Consider the following 10,292-nt stretch of genomic DNA (forward strand, 5'->3'; position numbering starts at 1 on the left):
CAGATACATTAAAATTGTACTTAAGTACAGTAACGAAGTACTTGTACTTCGTTACTTCCCACCACTGGCGCTAACCATAGCATTAGCTCCACTAATGCAGAATACCAACATGGCACTTAGTGGAAGCTAGCGCTAAAGTGCTAACACCACATATCAATGACAACATGCTAGAACACATTTATGACAAAGATCAAACCTATCACTTCTCCACTTCCTGTTGCTTCAGGAAGTGGTTCTTTGCAACGGACATTTCTGTTGTAGCTTCAGTTTTAAAGTTGCTACGTTTTATGAATCCTGCTGCTAATTTATCGTAATTAGCAGTAGAATTTGGTCAGAAAGCAGCAGAACATCAGGAGATTTTATCTGTTTACTGCTGAACTACAGCAATGCATTCTGGGTACAGAATAAACGTCATTATGCATCACAGGTGGAGAATGTGACAAGTTTCTGTTTTGGGATTGTTGTTATGGAGAATATTCACCTGTTTTATCTGGGATGGAAACGTGACTTTAGTGAAACAGACCTTTATATTATTTATGGTAAATATAATATTCAAACCTTAAACATCTCCAACAAAAACATAAATTCCAGATTTTTTTATCTTCAGTCATTTGGAGCTCTATGTAAAATCCTTAAATCAAGTTTAAATGCTGAAGCCAATCATATTAAATCTACTGTTAAAGACTTCGACCCTCGAGCAACAATTTAATGTTTAAATGATCATTTAAATGTTTATGATGCTTTTTGCTTGCTGCAGCATGTTTTGTGTTTAAATAAAGTTACTGAGGAAGAAATAAAAGAAAGCATGTGAGAAAAGGAAACAGACCTGCAGCGTAAACAGTCATTTCAAAATAAGAGCATGGAAGAAATGGCTAAGAATTAACAACTTCAACACAGATGTCGAATTTTATTTGACTGAAAATTTATAGAACAGCCTAGAAAATTAGCACTTCTTAATTAACTTAGAGGAAGCTAAGTGTGCTAAACAGTGAAGTGCTAATCTGGGAGCTAGCTCTGATATTACCACAGTAGGAGAAGGGTGGTTTATGCTGTCAGAGTGAATATTGTGACGTGCTTCACTTCAGTTTGAATGAATAAACCTGCCTTGGCTGCCTGGATGTCCAGCTTTGACTGTCCTGAAGTTTTATTATCACAGGATCTGGTTCCAACGCTGGTTCTGAAGCAGAACCGCGTCCGTTTCCCCAAACGCGCCGCCTCGGACTCACCTTCACGCCGGTTCTGGACTCGGCCCTGAACTTCGCCTCGAAGGACCGCAGCAGGGCCGAGTTGAAGAACGTGGGCTCCCTCAGACTGGAGGTCATGACCTTCCTCACCACGTCCTCGTTGTAGGCCTCAAATTTGAAGTCGTCCAGGATGCGGCCGTCCCTGGCCACCAGGCGGTAGGCCAAGCTGGGGGTGATGGCGCTGTTGGTGCAGCACAGGCGTGGCACTGAGGAAACGTAGCGGGCGATCTCAGGCAGGAAGGCCTGGAGTTTGCTCTGGCTGCTCACCAAAGTCTCGCCGCTTCGCCGAGAGATATCGAAGCCCATGGCGATGTCGATGGAGCAGTCTGCAGGAAGGAAAGCTCATGTTTGGGTTCTGATGGAGAATGAAACTCAGCCTCAGACTGAACTTGTAACTCACCAGGCTGGTCTGTTGAAGGTTTGGACTTGCAGATGGTGTCCACTACCTTCTGTTTGATTGCATCCAGGCTGCCAAAGTTCTGCACTGTGAACATCTTCCTGGGGTCTTTGGTGATCTGCAGCAGCTGCAGGTCGTGGACGTCGCCAACGCCGATGGCGAACATCTCAATCCCCAGGGCTCTGAGACGATCGGCCGGCTGCTCCACCTCATCCTGTGAATCTCCGTCCGTGATCAGGACCAGATTCTGTGAGATTCCTGAAGATCTCCGGCTGCCGCGAGAAACTTCAAAATATTCCCTGATGGAGTCCAGAGCCAGTCCAATGTTGGTGCCTCCACCCTTATGCCTCATGTTGAAGATGTGGGCAGATACCTCCGTCTCCTGGTAGAACCGGTTGAGGTAAAACTCATGCTGGAAGCTGCTACTGAACTGGGCGAGTCCAACGCGAACCAAATCCTCACCGACTTTAAAGCTGTTCACCAGTTGAATGGTGAAGTTCTTCATGATGGAGTAATCGTTGGAGCTGATGCTGCCAGACTGGTCGACGAGGAAAACCAGGTCAGCCTGCTGCTTCTCACAAACTGCAGAAGCAACGACAGGAAGTAGCATGAGGAAAGCTGAACATCTCAGAGAGTTCAGTGATCCCAGCAGTGGTGCCACCGCTAGCTACAAAGCTAATTGTGCCAACACTAACACACTAACCATAAACATAGTAGTTAATGGAAACTTATGCTGAAGCACTATACCAATGCGGTATTTAGCTGATGCTAAAGCTAGAGCGCTATACAAACACAGTATGTAGAGGAAGCTAATGCTGAAGCGCCATATCAACCTAATAAATAGTCTATTGATAAGCATGATAACAGTATTAGTGGTAGCTAACGCTAAAGCGCTAACCATATATAGTAGTTTTCCTTATATGTTAACCCATCATGGGAACAAAAATATAAACACCTCATGTCAGATATTGTTGCCATGTGGAGTTAACAACAGTAAATGAACATTTGCTGACGTTTTATTGTTGAAAGCTAATATTTCTCTTGATCTGTGTATAATTTTTAATCCAAGCTGCTGTCAGTGAGCATCACTCAGTTATTTACTCAGTGCATTGTGGGACATGTCCACTGGGTAGATGAAAACAATTGGACAATAAAAGGCCCCAACACGTCACATGATGTCTCCAGTCATAAAGCCTCAGATGTTCTGTGGAGCCGTTGGCGTGTTGGATGCAGGACGTCCAGCACAGCAGCAGCTCTGGTATCGGACCGCCGGCCGTTTCAGAGCTGGTTTCCAACAGACTGCAGATCCTCCTCATCCTCGTCTGACCGACTCCAGATCGTCCATCGGAGGATCGGCTCAGACCAGCGACACACAGCTGATCGGTCTGAACAACAGACGCATCAGACTGTCTGTAACCGCTACGGGAAGCCGACTGGGTCAGAATCAGACTCCTCATCCTGACCCCGATCATGACTGTCAATCCACTACAAACGGCTGAACCACGATGATATCAATGCCGATATGAAGATCAGTAATTACTGAAAATATAGTTTGAGTTTCTCTATATATTGCGTAACCCAAATGTTAATAAAACTCTTATATTTGACACGGGGCTTTAGATGTTTGTTGAATAACCACAATGACACAATGTGTGCTACAACAGAGTATATCGCCCTCCACAGGGTCAAAACTGCAACTACACTCCTAACTGTGCTGCTCTTCTTTAATGCGTTCATGTCAGTAATCCTCCTTGCGTCCGTTCATTTGTGTAAATGTTTATCAATAGGAAGCAGAATTGAAAGGACTTCAAAATAAAAGCAAAGATGTGTAACTACTTGAATTCTTGACCATCGATACCCAAAACTTCAACAAAGATGCCGCACTTCATTCAACTGAGGCTGAATCATGCTATTAGCACATTAGCTGGAGCATGCTCCAACTGCAGCTCAGGTTCTTACTGCAACGTCGGATGAAAGGGACTGTCTCACCTGGCTTGGTGGAGTTGCAGAGCACCTGGCTGATGTTCTTGTAGAGGGTTTCCAGGGCTTTGAAATTGTCCACGTAGAAAACCTTGGACCGATCGTTACCAGCCATGATCTCCAGCTGGGTCACGTTGGCTCCTTCCACCCCGATAGTGAACACGTTGACTCCTGCGTTCCTGAGCGCCGCAGACGGCTCAACCAGGCTGTAGTGGTCGGTAGCGTCTCCGTCGGTGATTACCATGAGGATCTGAGGCACCTTCAGCGCCGCCCGGCCCCCATGCTCAGCACCGAAGAACTGCAACGAATACGTCAGGGCCCGTCCAGTGTAGGTGTCTCCCAGCAAGGACCTCAGGGCTGTTATGGCCTTAAAAACCTCTTGTCTGGAGCTGTACTGACTCAGAGTGAAGACAGACTTGGGGAAGGTGGAGTAGAGGATGACGCCAAAGCGAGTCAGGTCTTTGCCCACCATGGTTTGGTTCACCATGGACTGCATGAACTTCTGCATGCTTCTGAACTTGTCCAGGGTGATGCTGGTGGAGCCGTCCACCAGGAAGATGATGTCTGCCTGTTCCGTCTTCTTGCAGTCTGGAAGTGAAAAAGGAAAGCCAGTCAGATGAGCAAAAGCAATCTTGTCCTATGTGGCAATCATGAATCACCCCATTTTATGATTCAGTTTCACAGTTCATGCCCAGAAATCACCTAGATAGAACCTTTCTGACAAGGACGTAGGCTAGAAAACCTCAGAAAGTTACTGTCACTATCCTTGAAATGTTCTGCGGACTTAGAGGCAACAGTGGGGCTCTGGTGTAAGACTAATGGCATCTCAGAACCAGAACATCACATAGCTACAGTCAGACACGGTGGTGGTAGTATGATGGTCTGGGGATGCCTCAGGCTATACTTTGACCATCTGTGACCTTAAGCTCACTGAAGGATGTAGAAAGACAATGACCCGCCAGCAGGTTAACCTCTGGGTGGCTCCAACGAGCCTGAGGTTCTGAACTGGCCCAGTAAAGTGGACTTCAACCTCAAGTCCACTCGACTTGAGACAGAAGCTACTATAAGGAAAATAAACAAACACCTTTCATAGCCTGGAAACATAATACTTTCTGACCTCTCTCTGGATCACACAGATCCAGGGACAGCTGTCTCTCCAGATCCTTCAGAGCATCGAAGTCCCTCTCAGCGTACATCCTCTCTGCAGAGCCGCTGATCTCAAGCAGCTGGGTGGTGTTGGCCTCCATCACTCCAATGGCGTAGACCACAACCCTCTTGGCCCTCAGCGCCTCAGCAGGAGCTTTGACGTCGTCTTGAGCCTCGCCATCAGTAATCACCACCAGCCTCTGTGGCAGGTCTGGGCGTCCTCCTCTGGCTGGATCGAAGAGCTGGGACACCGCTGAGATGGCTGCGCCGGTGTTCGTTCCTCCGCCCATCTGTGTCATGCTGTCAATGGCCACTATCATGTCATTTTTGGTGAAGTGCTCAATGAGGGAGAACTCGGGCTTCTGGCTCCTGCTGAACTGCATCACACCGACATGAACCTTATTCCTGCCAACAAAAGATGTGCTGATGACAGATTTCATGAAGTCCTTCATTTTGTTGTAGTCGTCTGGGTGGATACTTCCAGAGCTGTCGATGAGGAACAGCAGGTCACCTGGTACATCTTTACAAACTGTAGACAAATGGACACAGACATGGGATGAGAAGCCTTAAAAATGTTCATCATGCCTCTGAAATCCACCTACAACCTTTTACTAAACATTCTCCAAACTTTTCTGGAGGATATCTACTTTCCACCGATCCTCCCGAATAAACCAGTACGCTTACCGTCTGTGGTACAGATGTCAGTGATAATATCGTCCTTGATTGGATTGAGAGCATCAAAATTGTTAACAAAGAACATCCTCTTTGGGTTGCCAGAAATCTCTTCCAGTTCTCTCACAACAGCGTCCTTCACCCCGATGGCGTAGGTGATCACGCCCTGCGCCCTCAGAGCCTCTGCAGGAGCCTTGACCTCATCTGCAGACTCTCCGTCAGTGATGACCACCAGGTACTCAGAAACTTTGTGACCGCGGGTCACCATGGCTCTTTTAAAGAGCGGACCCATGAACTCCAGAGCTTTCCCAGTCTTTGTGCCGCCTCCCACCTGTCCGATCTCCTCCACTGCTTTCTTCAGCGTCTCCTGATCCGAATGGGTCGTCAGATCAAATTCCAGTTCTGGCAAATCTGCATATTTTGCGACTCCTATGCGGATATGTTGTGGTCCAATACGAAAAATGTTGATAAACTCAAGGATGAACTTCTTCATGTCTTGAAAATCAGACGGGTAAATACTTCCTGAGTGGTCGATGAGGAAGAAGATCTCAGCTTCATCTGTTTGGACGCAGCCTGTGAAGCAAACACAAACAGGACATTTGTTCCCAGTAGGTTAGTGAAAGCTGTGAATATCTGTAGGTTGTTTTTGTTGCAGACCTTCTCTGATGCCGGATCTTCTTGCGCTGACTGACACCGCCTGGCGGATGATGTTGTAGCACAGAGTTTTCTGCAGGTACTGTTCCAGCGATTTCAGTCTGGCGAAGCTGTCCACCATGAAGACGTGTTTCTGTGGAGGGTGGGAGGCTATCTGCCTCAGCTCCTCCTCATTGGCATTTTGGACTCCCACGGAGTAAACAGTGACTCCGGCACGCCGAAGCTCAGCTGCTGCCTGGCTCAAGTTGTCCTGAGACTCTCCATCGGTGATCACTACAGCCACCTGCTCCACACCTTTATCCTTCCTGCTCCCTTTCTCTGTGATGAAGACGTTCTCCCGTGTGAAGTTCAGGGCAGCCCCGGTGTTCGTACCACCTCCACGGTAAGGCAGGATTTTGACGAAGTTCAGTAGTTCGGTTTTCTGCTTGAATGTGTTGAGGTAGACCTGCGCTGTGGGGTGCTCGTTGTACAACACGATCCCCACTCGGACTCTGTTTGGATCAATTTCCAGGCCGCTGATGATCGAGTACAGGAAGGAACGCACCAGCTGGAAGTTTTGGACGGTGATGCTTCCTGACTCGTCCACGATGAACACGATATCGGCCAGTTTGGCAGCTCTGCAATCTGCAGAAAAATCAGAAATAATGTCAAACACCCAGCTTGGCATGATGTGGTTAAAGTTCTCCTTAAGTGCTTAAAAAGCAGATCATTTGTAATTGTGATGATCAGATTTACTGATGCTAACGTCGGAGCAGCGCTCATCTTAAGTGGATGAGCTACAGCAGCAGGTAGTCAGGCTACAATTAAAGTTAAGTGGAACTAACCTTGAGTCAGAGACTTCTCGGGTTCCTCGGTCTCAAAGATGCGTCTGAGCAGAGGAACAGTAGTGGTGTTGACCCGGTAGACATGCTCTCCAGTGGCGACCACGCGCAGCTCCTCCATGGACGCTCCGAGGCTCATCCCCACCACAGTGATGGCTTCTGACTGGATTTGACGGGATCCGAAAAACACATGATCACTGGAGTCATTCCCGCTCATAACAACCAGGAACTGTCGGTAGCCTTGATCTGCTCGGCTTCCCGCCTCCTTGGTGAAAAAGTTAGTGCTGGCGTAGGTCAAGGCGGCGCCCAGGTTTCGTTTTGCAGCAGGTGGAAGTCGGAGATACTGGAAGCTCTTCACTGCAGCCTGGATCTGCTCTCTGGTTTGATGCTGGTTGAGGAGAAACTCCACCTTCACTTGTTCACTATACTGGGCCAAGCCCAGGCGATAGGCAGATGCTCCAAAGTTAACCTGATTGGCCAGTCGGGTGAGGATCGTTCTGACCTGCTGGAACTGAGTTTGTGTCATACCGCCATCCACCAGGAAGAAGATGTCTGCAAACTTCTCTGCCAAAGCTGAAAGAAGGAACAACACTGAATGAGTTCTGGAGGTCAGACGTGCTGAACTGGTCCAACTCAACCAGCAACCAACTCTAGACTGGGAATAAGAAAGTCTCTAAGCTAAGGCTGTTCTTGAGACCAAATGTTGACCTCGAGCATCACAGGAAGCAGAATTCAGCACATCATGCTTCTAAGACCAGCTACAATGTGAAACACCAGACTGCAAAAACAGCAAGCAAATCTGACACTGACGTCTGCTTTAAATCCAAAAGCACCATGGGAAGACCTACTGAGGGAGTTTGGAGGCCCTGCAGCTCTCACCTTGTCGTTGGTCCTCCATGGAGACACAGACGGTTTGCAGCAGACCCCCCGTCAGCCTCTGCAGGGCCTCGTAGCTGTCAATAGTGAACAGGAAGCGCTGAGACGGCTGGTTAGCGATGTTCTCCAGCTCCTCCAGATTGGCCTTTCCCACCCCGATGGCGAAGACGATGACCCCCTGTTCTCGCAGTCGCAGGGCCGGGTCCGTCACATTGTCGGACGAGTCTCCGTCAGTGATGACCACGGCAATCTGAGGCACTCTCTGACTCGCTCGGCTGCCTGCCTCCTCCGTGAAGTACTCCGACATCAGGAAGTCTATGGCCTTGCCGGTATTCGTGCCTCCGGCCCGGTAGGGAAATTTCTGTATTGCAGTCATCAGAGATGGAGCGTCCAGATGCTCCTTCAACAGAAACTCTTTGTGAGGGTTGGTGCTGTACTGAGCCAGGCCAACCCGGACTTTGTCTGGACCAATGTCAAGACCGGAGACAACACTTTGGAGAAACAACCGAACTTGCTGAAAGCTGGGGATGCCAATGCTGGAAGAGCCATCGACCAGAAAGACGATGTCGGCCATGTTGGCTACGGCACATTCTGCAAAGAAGAAGAAGAAAGTTAAACACTGTAAAAACTGGTTCTGGTCTGAGTGTTTCTGAACTCCGAGTGTTTGGAAGAGAAACATCCTACAAACCTCAGAGGTTTCTGTTCTGAAGAGAGATTATTTAATCAGGTGTTTCCCAGAGCTGAGTTGCAGAACTCACCATTCGATGATCTGCCGTCTATTCATCAGTAAAATGTTACTCAGCAGGGTTCGCGGAGGCAGATCCTTTAGTTTTCTGGCTCCTCTCCTGTTGAACCAGCTGCTCGTTTACTCAGACAGACACCCTGAATACTTTCTGGATCAGTCCTAAACTTTCCTCTGACTGGATCCGGTTATTCTGAAACATCTCTGGAATTTTCTGTACTTACTGACATCATAACAGTCTACCTACTTTCTTGTAGAAACTCCTGGCTCAATGGTTGTGTCTGGAAAAAAGTCGCGACAGATTGTTGCCTATATTGTTTTTGGTTCTCCTGAAGCTTTCTTCCTGTTAAAGGGTTTGTTCCTCTCCACTGTCACCCTGCTCAAAGCGAGAGTGATTAAATCTGTCTGTTTTTAGCGAATATCTTCCCATAGCTTTGATTAGGACCTCAGGACCTTGATGATCAGCTTGTGGCCCCAAGGGACCAAACTGGGTTTATCCTAAAGGAAACGGACCAATCACAGCTTTCCAGATCAGAGCTCTGGATGTGCGACCAGACCGGTCTTTACCTTGAGACATCTGCTGGACTTGTCTCTTGGCCTCCTCCACTGTGGTGCAGAGCGTCTGGACGATGTTCTGGGAAATGCCCTGCAGAGCGGAGAAGTCCGACACGCTGTGGACGTGCTGACTGTGCGGCTGGTTAGCTATCTGCTTCAGCTCATCTGCATCCGCGTCCTTGATGCCGATGGCGTACAGAATAATCCCCTTGTTCCTCAGCCTCTCCGCATGGCGCTCCACCTCGTCCTGCGATTTGCCGTCGGTGATGACCACGGCGATCTGCGGCACTCTCTGCGCCGCGCGGCTCCCAGCTGACTCCACAAAGTGCTTGTTCAGTACGAAGTCCAGGCCCTTCCCAGTGTTGGTTTCGCCCCCCAAGTACGGTAGGCTCTTGATGTACTCCAGGATCTCATTCTTGTCCTGAAAGGTGTTGAGCTGGAACTCGGTACGTGGCATGGAGCTGTACTGGACCAGGCCGACCCGAACGTGATCGGGACTGACATCGAAGCTGTTGACCAGCGTGTAGAGAAACTGACGGATCTGATTGAAGTTCTTGGTGCCGATGCTCCATGAGCCGTCCACCAGGAAGACCAGGTCAGCTATGGCCTCTTGGGTGCAGACTGAGGGAGGGTGGAGGTCAAGGAGAGCGCTGACAGAATTTAACAGAACCGGACCGGACCTCAGGTGAGGAAGCGTAGCGTGATTTCAGAGTAGAGGTGGTGGTCTTATCATGTTGAGTGAAAGGAAAATAAGTAGCGTGATTCCTGATTCGGTCCGGTTCTGGAAGGTTTCTGGATGCCAGCAGCGGGGATAGAGATCACAGCCAATCGTAGAGAGCTCCTCTAAAAACCCTTACACCTTCATATTCATTAATACGCACCGTGGAAATCGGCTTAGCTAATGTGCTATTAGCAGAGCTAATTATTCATTAGATCTTTTTGATAACTTTGAAAACATTTAGCATACTTAGCTTCCCCTAAATTAATTTTTAAGGATAAATGCTACAGCGTTAATTTACTTGGCTGTTTTGTGAATTTTCAGTTAAATTAAGTTACTCATGCTCTTATTTTGAAGTCTGCTTATGCAGCAGTTCCGTTTCCTGTCTTCACGTTCTCCAACTGTGATCCAGTTTTAAACATACACATAATATAAGAGTAGACCCCGCATTGGCCGCTCCGGCGCAGGAAATACGGCGGCCATCTTG

The 10,292-nt window shown here is 48.3% G+C and overlaps 1 protein-coding gene across 1 annotated transcript in view; it reads right to left on the reverse strand.

Moving 5' to 3' along the window:
• The window catches only part of col6a4a (collagen, type VI, alpha 4a), an 80,359-nt gene that overhangs the window by 27,818 nt on the left and 42,249 nt on the right, over nucleotides 1-10,292 (reverse strand). Inside the window, exons 5-13 of the mRNA XM_015056730.1 lie at nucleotides 9,100-9,708; nucleotides 7,794-8,381; nucleotides 6,918-7,487; nucleotides 6,097-6,717; nucleotides 5,452-6,012; nucleotides 4,739-5,296; nucleotides 3,631-4,209; nucleotides 1,645-2,223; nucleotides 1,227-1,570 (exon numbers count right to left, since the gene is read on the reverse strand). Coding sequence (XP_014912216.1) covers nucleotides 1,227-1,570; nucleotides 1,645-2,223; nucleotides 3,631-4,209; nucleotides 4,739-5,296; nucleotides 5,452-6,012; nucleotides 6,097-6,717; nucleotides 6,918-7,487; nucleotides 7,794-8,381; nucleotides 9,100-9,708 — 5,009 coding nt within the window. The remainder of the gene's footprint in view (nucleotides 1-1,226; nucleotides 1,571-1,644; nucleotides 2,224-3,630; nucleotides 4,210-4,738; nucleotides 5,297-5,451; nucleotides 6,013-6,096; nucleotides 6,718-6,917; nucleotides 7,488-7,793; nucleotides 8,382-9,099; nucleotides 9,709-10,292) is intronic.

Source organism: Poecilia latipinna, unplaced genomic scaffold (genome assembly GCF_001443285.1).
Source record: "Poecilia latipinna isolate Pla-1442-1.1 unplaced genomic scaffold, P_latipinna-1.0 Scaffold1402, whole genome shotgun sequence".
NCBI lineage: Eukaryota > Metazoa > Chordata > Actinopteri > Cyprinodontiformes > Poeciliidae > Poecilia > Poecilia latipinna.